The sequence below is a fragment of the Pungitius pungitius genome, chromosome 16, assembly GCF_949316345.1.
Source record: "Pungitius pungitius chromosome 16, fPunPun2.1, whole genome shotgun sequence".
Classification (NCBI taxonomy): Eukaryota; Metazoa; Chordata; class Actinopteri; order Perciformes; family Gasterosteidae; genus Pungitius; species Pungitius pungitius.
The window spans coordinates 675,565-692,857 of NC_084915.1; the positions used below are offsets into that span (position 1 = coordinate 675,565).

At 45.4% G+C, this 17,293-nt stretch overlaps 3 protein-coding genes across 9 annotated transcripts in view; 2 read left to right on the plus strand and 1 right to left on the minus strand.

Moving 5' to 3' along the window:
• The window catches only part of arhgap32b (Rho GTPase activating protein 32b), a 71,722-nt gene extending 68,722 nt beyond the window's left edge, over positions 1-3,000 (plus strand). For all 7 annotated transcript variants that reach the window (XM_037468324.2, XM_037468325.2, XM_037468326.2 and 4 more), the window contains 2 exons: positions 30-673; positions 799-3,000. In XM_037468324.2, the coding sequence (XP_037324221.2) occupies positions 30-673; positions 799-2,973 (2,819 nt within the window). In that variant the 3' untranslated portion in view covers positions 2,974-3,000. The remainder of the gene's footprint in view (positions 1-29; positions 674-798) is intronic.
• Positions 3,001-8,423: 5,423 nt separating this feature from the next.
• Positions 8,424-12,041, plus strand: h3f3c (H3 histone, family 3C). The gene is made up of 4 exons (XM_037468332.2): positions 8,424-8,574; positions 10,000-10,143; positions 10,500-10,653; positions 10,756-12,041. Exons 2-4 carry the CDS (start codon positions 10,016-10,018, stop codon positions 10,882-10,884), a joined length of 411 nt encoding a protein of 136 aa, XP_037324229.1. The 5' UTR covers positions 8,424-8,574; positions 10,000-10,015; the 3' UTR covers positions 10,885-12,041.
• Positions 12,042-13,966: 1,925 nt separating this feature from the next.
• On the minus strand, positions 13,967-16,812 carry LOC119215437 (homeobox protein otx5-like). The gene is made up of 3 exons (XM_037467614.2): positions 16,425-16,812; positions 15,401-15,552; positions 13,967-15,208 (listed from the first exon to the last, which is right to left on the minus strand). Exons 1-3 carry the CDS (start codon positions 16,519-16,521, stop codon positions 14,570-14,572), a joined length of 888 nt encoding a protein of 295 aa, XP_037323511.2. The 5' UTR covers positions 16,522-16,812; the 3' UTR covers positions 13,967-14,569.
• Between the last annotated feature and the right edge of the window lie 481 nt (positions 16,813-17,293).

Below are 17,293 nucleotides of genomic sequence, written 5' to 3' on the forward strand. Positions count from 1 at the left end.
GACCCCTTGTGTTTTTGTGTCTGTGCTAGGAGTCGTAGCTCCGGACTCTTGGAAGGATCTCATCCCTTGTTCCCTCAGCTCCACAGCTCCCACCAATGCCCCTCCTCCCCCCCCTCCTAAAAATGCTGCCCGCATGTTGGCCCTGGCCTTGGCCGAGTCCGCTCATCAGGTCTCGATTCAGTGTCAGTCGCGGTCCTCTCGGCCCTCCACGCCAGTGTCCCCTCTGCAGCCTCAGCAGGCTTCTGACTCCCAGGACTCGACACATCCACCGTTCCCACATTTCTGGGCTTCTTCTGAGGAGGGAACAGGAAGAGGGAGTTCCCCGCCGCCAAACCCCATGTCCCCGGCCTTCGCCACACCCTCAGGGCATCCCACCACCTCCAGTCCTACAATGCATCAGCAGCCTCTGGAGGTGACCAGCAGCATTACCAAGCCATCGGACAGCCCCAGGCTCTGCCCCTCCCCACCCAGAACACAGCCAGGAAAAGACTCCTCCCCACCAGACACTCCTTTTTACAAGTGTGCCCCACTCCCCAGTTCAACCAGCCGGACTTCTCCAATTAGGAAAAGTCCAGAGAGGCAGCAGCCTGTTGCGGATCCGGTTTCAGTCCGAATCAGTTCATCAAGAACCACTCTTAGAGAGCCTGGAGTCTTTCCTACGCTACTACCTGAAGTAAGTGTGATTTCATTTCTCTATTTAGGCTTCTACTACATTTTTAAATGGTTGTAATATTCAGTTGCTGTAAGCACGCTCCAAATTGATTCATATTTGAGTGTTCTGTTCCCGATTTGTCTCAGGTCCATCTTGAGAACTCTTTACCCCCCCCAGTCCTTCCAAAACCCTCAGAAGGACCACCTCAGAAACCCAAGAGGCATTCTGTCTCACTGACCCAGCATCAAAAACAAACTCATCAGCAGAGCCATGCTTTGATGCATCCTCATCTTCCACCAGAGCCTCCCACGCCTTCCCAGACACCGGTCCAGTCTCAGGTCCCCTCCAAGGCCAGCGCAAGAGTGGCCCCCACCTCCGCTGAGCCCGTTGAGAAGCCTTGGGAGGCCATAAAGCCTGTACAGCCCTGTACAGAGCCTGCAAAGAACCAAGAGGTTTACCCTAAACCTCCGGCCCCTCCCATCCGCACCATAGAGAGCAAACTGGCCACAGCGGCTCTGAGTCAGAGTGACGCCTCCTACCACAGCTTGAGTGAAGGCCCTGTACCTGGCCATCAGGAGGATGCTTCGCCCCTCCATCCTCCTTCTCCTCGCAAATCGTCCACACACCAGCCAGCATACCTGTGCCACGCTAAAGGAGAGCCGGTACCAATTGAGGCGTCTGCTGCTGCATACTTCCACCAGAGGCCTGTCACGCCGGGCCCCCACTCTGTGCTACACCACTTCCGGCCCGACAGCGTGCCGCCACACCTGTCCTACGTGTCCAAATCAGAGCCTCAGATCCCTTACAGTGCCCGACTAGACAACCGATACAGCACTTTAGGCCCGAGGTCCTATCACCACTCCATGAAGTCCAGAGGAACCCCCCGCAGTGTGTACGTGTCCCCAGGACCGGGGCCTCAGGGTTACAGCCATGACAGAAACCAAGGCTATCCCACCATCCGCAGAGTGCACTCACTCCACGTCCCCTCCACTATCCGCTCAGTGCCCATCCAAAGGACCGAAGTTCCTCCAGATGACGAAATGTTCTTCTGCCAACGACCCGTGTACCAGTGCAAAGCCTACCAGCAGCCCCCTCCCCCCCCGCAGCAGTCCTCCCAAACCGACTACCACGTCACCCAGCTGCAGCCTTACTTTGAGAATGGACGGGTTCAGTATCGCTACAGTCCGTACTCTGGTTCGAGCCCGCTGGAGGCGCCTTTCTACGACATCGACCCTTACGCAACCATACGAGTCCGACACCTGCACGGCAGCCGAGACCCAGGATTCACTGGTGGTCGCCCGGCTGGAAAGGCAACAGGGTACCACTACCTGGCACGCCATGTTCTCCCGCCGGGTAAGGAGCACAGCTTTGTGAGCAGGGACATGCCCCCCGGTCACGGGACCAAGGAAGCCGCTGCTTACCTCGCTTGGGACCCTGAGGAGTCAGAAAGGCTCCGCATGCACTCCATCCGCAGGGAGAGCCGGGCCAGACAGAAGATCAAAGGCCCCGTTCTTTCTCAGTACGACAACGTCGGCTTGTTCGCACCCTCCGATATATCGTGCTACGAAGCCCTGCACCTGCGCAGTAAATCGGATCCAGGCAAAGCTGTTCTGGTTGCAGCCGAGACCAAAGACGGGCGCTACCACCCCAGACACATGGTGTCCGACCCCGACGTCCTGGTGTACATGGAGAGTGACAAGCTGTCCCAGGGTGGCGCACTGGGCGACAAGTCAGACGGGTTTGCCAAGCAAAGCGCTTCCAAGAAGTGCCAATCTTCTCACTCCCTTCCAGCTACTCTGAGCCACAGTCTGTCCCATCAGCAGGAGAGCGGGGACAACCGGCCGGGGGGGGACGCCAGCCGCTCGCCACACTGGCAGCAGGAATATCCCAACAAGAGGAACTTCCAACCACGCTATGAGTGTCCCGATTTTGACCACCACCAGACTAAAGTCAAAGCGCCCGGCGGCTACCACAGCACGGAGGAGCCGCCTTCAGCCCCCAGGGAGCCGCTCGCCCGCTCCAAGGCCGACCGGTCGCACAGCGTCTACAGCCAGGGCAACGCCGACCTGGACAGGGACTACTCCTATCAGAAACACGGGCCCAAGCCGGTGCCGTCACACTACGACAACCTGGACGATTACCACCCGGTACCTCAGCCTCAGGCCCCGGTTCAAAAGCGCGGAGTAGGCGGAGCCTATCCGGCCCCAGCGTTCCCAGTGAGCCACGGTAACAGAGCGTACTCCACAGCACTGGGCCAGGGAGCCTTCATCCAGACTGAGCTGCTCACGCAGAGGCCAGACACAGAGATGCGCACAGAATGAAGCATTTAGGGGGAGGGGGGGGGGGGGGGGGGGGCAGCGGCATGTGAACTTGTATTTAGCTGCGTAGAAGAGAGACTTTTGAGCTACAGTTGCAGCCTCTGCAGGACAGTGGACTGTTGTATCCGTATATTTTTGCTCCTTTTTTTTAATGAATTGTGAAGAAAAGACTTTATACTGGAATTCCTGAATGTACATGAATATACTGTACAACTGGTCATATTGTTATGATTGATTGAGACAGTAGTCATAAATGTATATGCTATGAAAGATATGGTACTTTTAACAGATCGCAAAAATGTAAAATATATATATATATATATATATATATATGAATAGAATCACTACAAAAAAAGGGATTTAGTTGGGGGGGTTTTATTTAAATTTGTAGGTGTGGCGTTGGGTGTGAGCATCAACCAGGGTTACAAATTGCATTTTAGAAATGCATGCAGCCTATTTTACAGAGCATTGGGGTCCATGGCGTTCCTTCTGGATGTTACAGCACAAGTTCCGGGGGAGGATGCACACGTTGGTCCCTGCAGCCTCCCTCTGCTCATGTGTACACAGCAAGTCTCTCCAGGGTCCGGCTGGGTGGGAGATTTTGAACAGGAGCTACGATTGGTTATTCTCGGTTATTGGTGGTTTATCAATGTCTTGTTTTCTGTGTGACTGTGCAATTTTTTTATGTAACTTTGCTATAAACCGATTTCAATGACTCCCAATGGAATGTTTTGGTACTTCTACTGATCTTCATCCGAAGACGGACCAAGCAACTCGGCGCAGTTGTTGCACATAAGGCATTAAAGAGGGGGGGGCTAGATGAATGCCTGTTGTACCTTTTTAGATGTATAAGAGGTTATATTTTTATTTCCTTTTTCCCCATTACGGTACTTTCATGAACTGGACTAACTGAATAAAGCTGAAAACAATGTCCTCTATATGGTGAAGAACATGCTGCTTTGTGGAGGAGAAAGAATCTCTTGGTGAGGAGCCTTACGTTTTGTTCCATCGGACCACATTTACTTGTTTTTACCATTTTCATCACAATGCACATTGTGAAGTCTTTATTTCAGATCGCCCTTGATAATTCTCCACAGTTAACTGGGTTTGGTTATTTAAGTTTGCATCAGTGGCCTCTGTAGTTCTAAGAGAAGGAATTGTTGTTGTGTAGATACTTGGCCATTTTATTTCCATGTATGGATGTAGGAAATACAAGTTTCAAATCCAGGTTGTACTCTTAACTGATTGGTTTCTATATCACTTGCAGGTTTTTCTCCTCTTGCCTTATTTAAAGCCTCTACCATTTCAGATGGGGAACTTAAGTAAGGCACTGTGTACTTGAATGTGAAAACACTAGTCTCAACTACAGGTATCTCCAGTTAGATATGAAATAAATAAAACTTTTCAGGAATAGCTGCAAGCATTGTCTTACAATATGTTGCGTGATATTTACCAATTCATCTCTGCTGTTTAGTAAGCACACAACATGGCTGGTTGGCATTAATCTTACATTGATGGTACATTATGGATGTGTGTCGAGGTTTATCTCCGGTATATTCATTTAAAAATTGTCTGAAGCAAAAGTTCTTTAATTTTTTTAATTACATCATTTATGACAGTTGCAGTAAACTGATATGCTGCTTTCCTAGAACTTAACAGCACAAAAGGTTCCCTTTTGTGTAGCAGAAAAAACTGCAATAGGGATATAAACCAGGAAATGCATTGAAAACATTTGTACCAGTTAAGGATCCACATAGTAAGGACTTTTCTGTATTAAAAAACTACACAGGGAAACTTTATAAGATTAGTCAATCCCATTGGAAAACATATTTCTGTGTATAAACAAGGTCTGTAGATGTGAACTAAAATAAATCATAAAAAGTTTGAGTATGCCTGAAACGACATAGTATATAATAGTGTTACAAATATCCTATATACTTTGTCAAAATTGATCATTAAAAAGCTATAATATAGAATGTCTAAAAAGCAAGTGTAGTGTGTCAAGGAAAGTTAAAGTATATAAAAATACGCTGTCACAGAATTGTATGTCAAGTGTAAAACGTTTTTAAAAAGTTAAGTGTCTCAGTGTTACAAAAGAGCCAAATGTTCCATTATCTCAAGTTGGTAAAAGTCAGGCTATATATATATCAAGAAAAGATTTACTTTACCTAACTAAAAAAGGTCAATGTACAATACTAAAATATGAGTATATCATGCTGAAAAAAGTCAAATATTAGTAAGTAAGAATATATATTTATATATATTCATTATGCTTCTTTATGGGAGTATATCAATATCAATACATTATTCATATTTTATGGCATATCACACTTTTAAATTGTTTAAATTTGTACTACAATTGTACTGCAATACTAGAATATTTTTCCGACATTCTTCCAATACTTTATATTATACTAATAATTACTTTTTTTTATCTATATACATAATTATCTTATCATGGCATGTTAACAATAGTTTTTACATGGTAAAATAAACTTTATAATTTACGACACTTCTATATGGCATACTTATTTATCCCCCTGTGTAACATTAATTATTTTTAAGCCTATCCTTTGACTACAATTTTATGGCACACTGAAATATGACGTTATTGAATTTCCATGGTTTAATATTCAATGATTGTAAAGGCATTTGATGGTATATGTACTAGCTGGGACCGATGCTCCAGCTCCTCCTGTACTTTGCTTCAGCCTCTTTCCTTTCACATCACTTTGTTCATCCTAGGTTGGCATTACTGCCCCCTACTGGATAAACATTATGGTTGCTTTCAAAAACCTAAACATCATTTGTACTCTCTCACAGCAGCCATTCTACATGACACTGCAGTGTAAACACGGGTGGGATTAATAACACCGGCCCTGTTACATTTAGCTGTTAATAGGAATAACTGCGACCTAAATAACAGAACAGTACCATGATTTATTTCTATCAATTACACCTGTGTTTACCCTAATAGCACACATGAATTGGACGCAGGGATTAGGGTATATCACATATTTAATCCTGCCCTCTCCTCATCCTGGCTACTGGAGTCCTGCAATAATGGCCCTTCTTTCCTCTCCATACTCCATAAAATCAGGACATCTCCTTTTCTTCAGACTTCTCACAACAACCAGTATGTTTCCTTTTTACAAATAGTATACCATTCAAGTGTCTTCATCTACTCGTGATCTGTAATCTGCGCTGATTCTACTTAACCCTCTTACTTTACTTTATTCTGTATTGACTACCCCAAAAATGTTTGCTGTTTGATTCATTGGTGTAAAAAGTATTCAAAGGAAAAAGTAGCAATAACTCATACTATGGAAGTAAATCTGTGCCATCGGGGGTTGAAATAAAAAGTTGATTGAATTTCTAGCACTGAATATTTATGCATTGAAATTATGTACCTGAATGTTTTTCAACATTAAAACACCGCAAAAAAATTCAACCTAAAAAAAAAAAATGTTGAAATATTCGAAATGGAGGCTACAATATTCAACCGCAAAAAATTCAACCTTGGCACACCAATATGCGGAGGCTACAATATTCAACCCAAATAAATTCAACCTTGGCACAGCAACATCCGGGACACTAAGGTAGAGCAATCGATTCTAGATTCAAGATCAGTAGCGTGCGTCAAGCTGAAGGAGCGAGCACCCAAAACACCTTCGGCTTCGGATTGTATCCATGTCCAATAATAACGGGGCTTTAACTCTTCTTCATGTCATCAGTGTGGTTTGTGTCTGTAAGATTCCGTAATAGACAGCTGACATTTGTACATTAACAGACTGTGTTGGACATGAACTAAGCGGAAGTTAAACGAGAGCGTACAGCCGCTCACAATACGCCTCTTCTTCTAGTTTTGAATTCATTTAATGATGCTGAGATCCTTGGACAAGCTGTTAGGAGTGATTGGCGGAGTTTTGAAAACCAGGAACGCGCTTGAAGAGGCAGATGAGCCGCTGTATCGTAGTGGGGGGGGGGGGCAGCGGCTTTAGCGGAGCGTGCAGACGCATAAACCCGACAGGACATGCAGGAATAACCGCAGTAGCGTCGGTGGAAGGATCCTTTTTCACAGCGGCACAAGCCGATCTCAGTTGGGTATTAAGCGACATTCAAAGTCCACGTAACGTTAAATGAGTCTTCATGACCATGGTTAAACTTTATTAAGGATCTGGCACAACACAGCGACCTGCAAGTAGCTCAGAGTCTTACATAAAGGGATGTACGTCTTAATGCGAGGCTTTAGAATTTATCTCAAAGGGATCCTGTATTTGCTCGTAAAGTCTGAAACGAGAACCCATTTTTCAGTGACGGTGTTACGTGCCTACTGGTTTTTGAACTACTGGTTTGGCTACGGGTGCGTGTTTGTTTTCCCCCGGTGTTACGTGCCTACTGGTTTTTGAACCTACTGGTTTGGCTACGGGTGCGTGTTTGTTTCCCCCCGGCAGGCAGGTGTTGTCTGCCTCCGTCACTTGAGTCGTCACACATTTGCAAACATATTGTTCTGAAAATGTTCAAAAATGCATCCCATATCCATTGCAGCGATTACGATTGTATAAGTGAGCACTACGTCACTGCCACGTATGAAGAAATACATAAAAGAACATTTATTAAAAGTCCGCCACAACCGGGATTCGAACCGTGTCGCGCAAAATAACGTAGTGCCACAGAGCGGCTGTGCTACCCACTCGGCCAACCGAGCTTGATCGATTTCAGTTGATTTGTATATTTTAATAGAGTTGTATATCGTCAGTGGCAAGCAAACGTTTTGGTTTAGGGTGAACATTATATGTTCTTTTATGTATTTCTTCATACGTTGCCACACTGATGGCATGAAGAAGAGTTAAAGCCCCGTTATTATTGGACATGGATACAATCCGAAGCCGAAGGTGTTTTGGGTGCTCGCTCCTTCAGCTTGACGCACGCTACTGATCTTGAATCTAGAATCGATTGCTCCTCCTTAGTGTCCCGGATGTTGCTGTGCCAAGGTTGAATTTATTTGGGTTGAATATTGTAGCCTCCGCATATTGGTGTGCCAAGGTTGAATTTTTTGCGGTTGAATATTGTAGCCTCCATTTCGAATATTTCAACATTTTTTTTTTTTAGGTTGAATTTTTTTGCGGTGTTTTAATGTTGAAAAACATTCAGGTACATAATTTCAATGCATAAATATTCAGTGCTAGAAATTCAATCAACTTTTTATTTCAACCCCCGATGGCACAGATTTACTTCCATATCATACTCTTAGTATGAGTAAAGTAGTTCAGAATTGGATTTGAAAAAAGTACAATAAGCAGACATTTATTAAAATTACTTAAAATGTTGTTCTTACATTTATAACCCTACATGCCTAAATACTAGCACATCGAGCTGTTTTGGTACCATGGTGTTTTCTAACGTTTGGGACAAAAGGTTCGTCTGGCTCCAATGTTTACAAACGGCTGCAGTTGCATTCTGGGAGTCGGATGATTGACACGCCGCCATTTTGCTCCTCTCGCTGCGCTCCCATTGTGTGAGAGATGGTAAATATCTGACACCGCCACACTAGCGCTACTCACTTGGACCCTCTCGAAGAAAAAGGCGCTAAATTAAGCCGCGGTAGGTCACATTTCTGTCCTACTTTTAAAATCATAGAACAGTATTCGCCTTTTTGTAAAGAAAATGACACCGTTAAAGTTGTTTTTGTGCTGTGATGTTGTGTTATTTCGACGCGGTAGAGGAGAAAAAGCTGCTACCCCGAAGCCAACGCGAGAAAAACGGCTCAGTACTTCCCCCGCAGGAATAGCTGCTCCACTTTGTGTGTGTTTCTACTTCACTGTCGCTTCAATACGCCATCGTTTCCTCCTCCTGGAGGCTTATTTGATAGCTGCACTTGTCTTCTACGGTTTGTTGGTAGTCTCGTGTGCACGCGCTGTTTAATTTTGAGGGTAAATATCAAAGTTTACGTCTCGCTCACGGCCTGTGTATTGGTAGGTTCAATTAGGTCTGCGGCCATAATCTTGCGGAATGAGGCGGGGTTTAGACGGCTCGTCCCGCCCTAAAACCCAGCAGACTGAAACGCTATTGGTCCTAAAATGTGACATGGTGGATTTCAGAATCGACCCGTTTAGCAGTGTGGTCTGGAGCCAAAGGTGTGTGTTGGGCTCGGGATGATACGTTTCTGTGCGGCTCATTGATCGCCAATCAAAGGCACTGAGCCCTGCAGAGAATACCATTTTACATGGAGTCTTTAGCAGATATTTGGGGGCTTGGTGATAACAGCTAATACAATTCCCCAAATGAATGCATCACTAAAATGTTCATGTTTAATTTTTATTATTTGAGTTAAAGCAAATTACTGATTGATTTCAATATTGGGCTATTATTGCCAGCGCTGTACGATACATCCTCGAACCATGACTTCACTGAATACAGTACATTATAGTGTATTGTGTAAGGACATGGTGCTACTCAAAGTAATATTGCTAGACCTTTGCTCAATAATGACATGTTTGTGTGGCTCTTAAAAGGTCCGTTTGGATCTGCTTAAGCACTACACAATGTTTTGTAACGGGACAGTTCAAACGGGCTAACGCTGGAAGCTGCAGTCCTCCAGACACCGTAGAAGTTGGTGACATTCACCGAGCTGTGTGCGCCTACGGGTCCTATTTTGTACCAAAACATGACGCCGTTTGGTGGTCGGACGTGAGTAGAAGTTCAACAATAACTACATGGTTGTTATGGTTGATGCGGAGGAAACGGATTGTGGAAGTTGTCGCGTTTCAGGGTGACACGTGACGCCCCCTCTGCGTCAACTCTACAGCGAATGATGCGTTCAGGAAGGATTCCATGAGTCCTGCGGCGTGTTTGGTGTGAACGCAGCATCCTGCTACTCCGTCGCCAAAGTTGAAATAGTTTAACTTTCGACTTGGCCTCGCTCCAGTCTCATCACGTCTGTGCATCGACTTTGTAACTGATGCTGTGTGTAGAAGTATAGAATGAGCAACAATGATCAACCTGGTATGTTTTGGTATTCTCCTACAGGTGATACTTTGTCGCAATGGCTCGTACCAAGCAGACCGCCCGTAAGTCCACTGGAGGAAAGGCTCCTCGTAAGCAGCTGGCCACCAAGGCTGCCCGCAAGAGTGCCCCCTCTACTGGAGGGGTCAAGAAGCCCCATCGTTACAGGTAAAGCCTCCCTTTCTGCAGCCAAATCTGTAATTGAGGCCATCTTCATCAAGATGAGATGGAAAGGATGAAGGAGGAGAAGAAAGATGTAGTCTGTTTTCTATAAATCATGACATTTTTAACTTAACATCTTAAATCCAGGTAAATAGTTTTATAAATTGATTTTCTAGAATAAAAGGTTCCACATTTTGTACATTGGCAGCATTACAGCTCGATGTTACATTGACAATCACAATATTAACCAGGAGTTTAACTGTACTGATCAAACACTAACAACATTTTTGGTGCATAGAGGATAAATCCCGTTTTGCTTGTATAAGGCTAAATTAACCTGCTCGCTTTCTTGTGTGTTTCAGGCCCGGCACCGTGGCTCTGAGAGAGATCCGTCGGTACCAGAAGTCCACCGAGCTGCTGATCCGCAAGCTTCCTTTCCAGCGCCTGGTGAGGGAGATTGCTCAGGACTTCAAGACTGACCTGCGTTTCCAGAGCGCCGCCATTGGAGCCCTGCAGGTGTGTGTGCATATATATATTATATATAACGCTGCAACAGTTTAATGTGTAAAGTTTGCACTATTCCCCTGCTAATATGTTTGAACCCCCCCGTGGCCGTAGGAGGCGAGTGAGGCGTACCTGGTGGGTCTGTTTGAGGACACCAACCTGTGTGCCATCCATGCCAAGCGAGTCACCATCATGCCCAAAGACATCCAGCTGGCACGCCGCATTCGTGGGGAGCGCGCTTAGAAGGCCCTCCCCAATGTTTCACCTCTGTCCTGTTTTTTCTTAACCTGTCCCCCCCTCTCCCTCCTTTATTCAACACCTATCCCAATCAGCCTCTCCTCCCGCCTGCCCAGCTTGTCAGTAGACTTTAGAGTAATCCTGATTCTGAAGAGATAGAAATATGTTGACGTCTGGTCTCCAGACTGGTCTTTTTTTGTCTTCACCAAATGTTTTCTTAAGGTACCTTTTTGTGCATGTAAGACGTTTTTCAGTTCGGAAGCACATATGCACACACACAACTTGTGCATGAGTCACTGAGTTTGTAGGAGTCCAGTTGATCCTGGGTGGGAGGCCAGCTGTGGTGGCCGAGGGGCTAGTCTGCTTAAGGGGAGCTGCAACTTCCACAGCAGGGTGCTATTAAAGCTAGTCCTGAGGCCTCCGCCTCACTGCCGCCCTGCCCCCCTCCCTCCAAGCCCCAACTCACCCTGTAGCCAAACCGCCTCTTGCCCTCTGTAACCCGCACTGGGAAAGGATGGCGTTCTGTTTGTGTGCATGTGTGAGCTCTGATCTTTCAAACCACTTGTACTTTTTTGGTTGCTTAAGAATATTCATTGTGGATATGGTGTTTATTTTTTGTATGCATATAATTCATAGATAAGCATCCCTTCTCTTTACCACTTCCAAAATCATAAAATTAAGATAGAAAAAACAATGAATATTGCCAACATGGCTATCTTTTTAAAATGTTTTGCAGTAATCTGATCTACAGAAAATCATGAAGGGCTTCTCTATTTTCAAAGGCAACTTCTATTCTAATGGCAGCCACATGGGGGCAATGTGTCCCCGCCCCCTGTATTGGGTTCTCTGTAGATGAGTCTTCACCCATGATGCTCCTGTCTCTCTATCTTGGTGTCTACAGATAGGCTTGTCACACGGTATGAATTGACATAATAGTGCAAGTTATGCTCTGCATGCTCTGGGTCTGTATCTCTTGCTCTTTGTAGATCTGAACCTATAATTTCTCCTTTTCTCAAATTTGTGATACACAATATAACCTCATTTGTTTTCTTTTATATTTTTCTTATTCCTCAAGATTTTCAGACGTATAAATAAGCCAATCTTTGTATTTTCCAAATTTCTCATATTATGGTGGTAATAAATAGATGTTAAAACAAATCCGATGCTAGTTGCTGTGATTTATTTGCTTTCCAGGTGCACTGTAAAGTCACTGCTGAATGTTACTAGTTGGCCAATAGTTTCATATAAGTAACTACAAATGTTATTATTGTTGAGAACCAAACTGCCAGAAATTCTCCAGCGATGACCTTCTAATGTAATAAATAAGTGACAGTACCAATGGCTATAAGAAGGCAAAAGGGCCGATGCTTGATAAAGCCTTTTGGTGAATCTACGCCCTCCAGTGGACACGTTTCATACACAATGACCATTTGGAGGCTCAGTTAGTTATCGCAGGTTAAGATTCTCAAAAAGGAGATAGCAATATAATCTATCGATTAGCAACAATGTGCTGGATTACAGGCAGAGTGTGAGCAGTAGCCAGCAGTACCTAAGAGTTCTTTCATGGGCCACTTCTACCGTTCCCCAAGCTGTGGAGTTCTCTATCGCTTCCTCAGTTTGATCAAAGCTGCTGGATTTCTTCTGGTTCCTTTAGAATCAAATCCTTGCCCTGTAACAGTGACTGTCAGCTGTTTGAAGCATATTGGTTGAAACAGGGCTTGTGAATTTGAGTGATGGAATGTAAGTACGTTTTACTCAAGCACTATTTCTACATTTTAATCTATGTTACATTATACTTCCCCTCTGCTAACGTTTGAAGACACTATTGCATTATCCTTCATACCGGGTACGATGCATGCAGAACCTTTAAGGAGCACCTTAATAACGTCGTATTGCTACTCTTACTGAAGTAAAAGATCGGAGACCAAGGGTTTCTTCCTCGGACTGGGGGCCATGTTTTTGTTTTGCGGGTATTAACCTTCCTCAAGGTCTGCTCGGTGCCCCCCATCCCCCACCACATCTGCTCCTCCCCGGGATTACAGCGCAAATGTCTGTCTGAAACTCTCAGTGCTGTGGGGGAAGATTACAAGTGCGCTGCACCCTCTGTGAGAGAGGTTAACCAATCAGAGTCCTCGTACGTAGAGATTAACCAATCACACCAGGGAGAGGAAGGGTGGAGGGATTAAACCAGCACAGAGTGGGATTAGGCCAGCATTGAGTGCAGAAAATTGCTTCAAAATGTCTCTGAGTGCAGTAGATTTGAATTTATGATCTAAATGATGTGACATTTCACATGGCTGCTGACCAGAGGATCAGATGAATAAAACAAGATTGGTTCATTTCTATCAATATTACACCCATGTTTCTCAAATCATTTATATTCATTTAAATCCTTAAATGTGATGTGTTTGTCATGTGACAAACTTCTTTTTAGCTCTAAAAAGAAGACAAATAATGTTATGGACAGAGTTCTGGAAGCAAGGTGTCTTGGTCAGTATCTTATCTCTTTTCACCCACACACACCTCCATCAAATATTTCATATATTTGATGTCAAAGTTGAGCTTGCATAGTACTAATCGGGTCATGTGGCGACTCGCAACTTGTCGGAGGAGTAAGGGAGAGAAGGGCAGGGGTTCAGGAGGAGAAGCACTGATCTGATGGAGACATGTCTCGGGGCCGGAGCGATCCATGAAAACTACAGTTGGGATCAGTGAGATAAACCAGGACCGAAGCTAAATGTAAGACAGCCTGCAGGTAAACAGGCCGGGGAGGAAGATAGAGGTGATAGAGGGAAGTGTTGGTCAGAGAATAAGGAAAGAAGGGGGAGGAAGAGAAGACTGAGGAGGGTGAGATGGGTGAGGGACAAAGAGAGAGACAGAGGGGGATAGGGCAATAATCCTAACTAATTCACTTAGGGCATTGCAGAAGGGAGGATAAGAGGATTGGGACACTCCCAGAATCCGATAAACTAAAATAACTAAGATGGACCTGTGAGAGCCAGTGCAGGCCACTTGACGACCAGGACGGGTCCAGACCCGACCACAGCACCGGGTCCGGGCTACCATGTGACATTCACTTCAAAGATTCTGAATGATTGTCAGTGCACAAAGTGTAAAGAATAGATCACTTTAATATGTCACAAAGCTTTTTTTTTTTCTCCATCAAACAGGTTGGGACGATAACACTGACGGGTAACACGACAACACGCAACACGAATGCTAAGCTCTAAGCGCAAACAAAAGGACATTTAAATGTAGCATAAATCAACAATTAGTAGCTTAGAATGATTAAACCCTGAAGGAGGAGGTGACCTATACGGACTTCAGAGCTGCGTCCCGTCACAGCAGCTCCACTTTGACTCTATGACAATGCCAGTTTAAAATAAAGTGTGTATGTGTTGAAAGAAGCGATGGCTCAGTGTGTTTCCTCCGGTACATTCGGTCTAACTCTTTAAAGGCTTGTGTTCCCTTATTGAGGAATGAAGACGCAGCAGATGGTTTGCAGTCAGGCAGCATGGATGACGCTCACTGGTCCTCCAGAGCCAGTCACAGAAACGCATTCCTACACAGGTGACCATTAGAAAACAAAACAAAAATCTTACAGAAAGAGAGATAAAATCAAAGATAACAAGTCACACTATCTCACGTGGGACTTTGTTGGTGCCCATGAACGACCCCCCCCACCCCCTCTCTAGAGGACCTGGAACTTCCAGGAGTTTTGGTCCTTGTGATCCAGGCAGTCCATTGTGGTGAAGCCCAGTTTCCAGGCCTGCTGGTCCTTGTAGTCCAGGCAGTCGACAGAGGTGAAGCCCAGGGAGGAGGCCGTGCTGTAGCCCTGCGAGGATAGCGAGGCCGGGGACTGGCTCAGAGAGCCCCCCATCGAGGGCACGGTGATGGGGCTCAGGGCGCCCACGGTGCCCGACAGCTGCGAGTGCATGGGGGACAGGTAGGCGCTGCAGTCCAGGCCGGTGAAGTAGGAGGTGGTGCTGGCGTAGCCTTGGGAGTAGGCCGATGGCTGGCCGTAGCTCATGGGGTAAGGGGAGGGCCGCTGCATGCAGGGCGCCGAGGAGGAGGCCAGGGGGTCGGGCAGGGGGGAGATGGCCGGGCTCCAGATGGACACAGCGCTGTTTCCAGTGCTGGAGCTCGGGACCAGGCCGGGTCCTGCCTGACCCGAGGAGGGGCTGTAGGAGCCAGGAGGGTTAGAGACTGGATCAGGGGCGCTGGGTTCCTGCAGCGGAGAGGCCTTCTTTTTGGGTGGGCGGGGCTTGGACTGCCCACTGCTCTGCTGCTGCTGCTGACGGCACTTGGCACGACGGTTTTTAAACCAAACCTGAAGTCGGGGGGGGGGGGGAGATGTAAGGACGGAAAAACCAAGTGTCTCAATTATAAAAAGATGAGTTAGCTGGTTACTGAAGGTGAGAAAGAACTAGTGGGACACAAAGACATATGCAGGACATGCACATCTGTTCAGCCACAAACACACAATGGCCTCCATCTTGGTGAAGGTCTACTTCTCCAGTACCTGCACGCGGGACTCGGGCAGGTTGATCTTGAGGGCCACCTCCTCCCTCATGAAGATGTCCGGGTAGCGCGTCTTGGAGAACAGCGCTTCCAGGATGTCCAGCTGAGTCCGGGTGAAGGTGGTGCGCTCCCTGCGCTGCTTCCGGGGAGTGGCTGCACGCACAAGAAGCACAGCGGGGATTATTATTCTGGCAGCGATATGGAAGGCTGACCTGAATTATGAGGACTACTCAGACCCATTTCATTCTTTTTTAAAGGCAACATGCCATTTAACTGATTATTCTGGTTTGGGGTTTTTTTCAGCTGAGTGAGGATGACAACAAATACAAACACCAAATCTCAGAACATTATGAAATGGTTTATCATCCTTATTTGTTTTGTCTGTATGACAAATATGAAGAAAACTGTATATTCCAATAGACACAGGCTTTGAAGAGGTTTCCTTTCCACATACAAGTTGCATTTTATTCATTTCACTACTTTCCACATTGAGGGCAAGTAAAAAAGTGCATTTGTTTCAGAAAAATAAAGTGAGGCATTATTAAATTAAATCACTGGAATTTAGTCAATTTATATTATTTGGAGCTTGAGAACATTTGAGAACCCTCGAGGGGGAAATGAATAAGCGTTCAAATAACAGATTTTAGGAAGGAAGATTATTATTATCTACGTTTCAAGAGGTGCAATGGGCTCATTGTGTCTGCGTATTAACGAACGGATCTCTACCAAACATATAAGTCTATAACTGTGAATGAATTAAACATCAAATGTTACTTTTAATCATCAATCACTCGGAACAAAAAGTTGCCATTACATATTTTATTTTTGTACTGGCTAAATAAGTGTAGCAATGATATCTTTAGGGTACATTGACTGATATATATTATGATTCAAATGTTCCATTTATTTTCGTTAGGCGCGTCTTTACGCATCATTTTGGGAAGAATAAGACTCGAAATCACAAGAGCAGCGAATGAGACAAATGCTTTGAAGTAAAATAATTACAAATAAAAGTGTATACTTACATGGATAAGCGATGGTCGTGTGCAGCATATCCATTCCGGGGCCGGGCAAATTTAACCCGTTCATGGTGTAATGGGGTTGCTTTATGTAGGACATCATCCTCGCAGCAGGGTTTAAGTCCTGTCGTTGACGTGGATGTCGGACACGCAGCACATAAAGCGCGCGCTGCGCCGGGTCACCAAGTCAGCGCGGCGGCTCCAACCCAACCTGCCGGAGTGCACCAAGGACACCTCAAACTTGCTTCTCTTGCTTTTTCTAACTTTCCACTTGAATGATCTGTCAGCTTAGGAGCAGAGAGAGTTTTCTTTTAGAACAGTGTGCGCGCTTCGGGTCCCGCGCCGTTAAACCATCCCACAGGTGAAGTGGCCCCCGGATGCCTTTGCGCCGCGCTCAGGTCGCTCCACTGAGTTTCCTCACCGGCATGCGCTGCTAATTAGAGGGAGCAAGTGGCTTCAGCAAACCCCTCCCACCACGCACGCACGCACGCGCTCGCAAAGACACGCACGAGGCAACGAAAGCAACAGGCTCCGTGTAAAAAGGCTAAACAACACAAACACCTTTTTTGGTTTAAGTTTTGTGGCACTATTTTCTGATGAGATGTAATATACTCCTCTACTGTAAAAACCTTTGATTTGTCACATGACATCCGGTATTCAGATTCATTATTGAAATAAATCGAAGATAATAAGTAATTTCCTTATTTAAACATACATATTTTCGAAAATGAACCTACAACAGTTGATTGTCTTCATTTAAGGAATCAACTGGGGAAGTTTTCTGATGATAACTATTGTACATTATATAGCTAGTGTCTCCCTCAAAAGAAAGTTTGAATAATGTATGATAATAATAATAAGATTAGTGCAACAAT

Excerpts from the sequence above, each read along its gene's own strand:
- h3f3c (XM_037468332.2), top strand. The coding sequence starts at position 10,016 with ATGGCTCGTACCAAGCAGACCGCCCGTAAGTCCACTGGAGGAAAGGCT. Across the intron at positions 10,144-10,499 it reads AAGAAGCCCCATCGTTACAG|GCCCGGCACCGTGGCTCTGA; the intron begins GTAAAGCCTCCC and ends TGTGTGTTTCAG. Across the intron at positions 10,654-10,755 it reads CCGCCATTGGAGCCCTGCAG|GAGGCGAGTGAGGCGTACCT; the intron begins GTGTGTGTGCAT and ends CCGTGGCCGTAG.
- LOC119215437 (XM_037467614.2), bottom strand. The coding sequence starts at position 16,521 with ATGATGTCCTACATAAAGCAACCCCATTACACCATGAACGGGTTAAAT. Across the intron at positions 15,553-16,424 it reads CACGACCATCGCTTATCCAT|CCACTCCCCGGAAGCAGCGC; the intron begins GTAAGTATACAC and ends TTGTGCGTGCAG. Across the intron at positions 15,209-15,400 it reads TGCCCGAGTCCCGCGTGCAG|GTTTGGTTTAAAAACCGTCG; the intron begins GTACTGGAGAAG and ends CCCCGACTTCAG.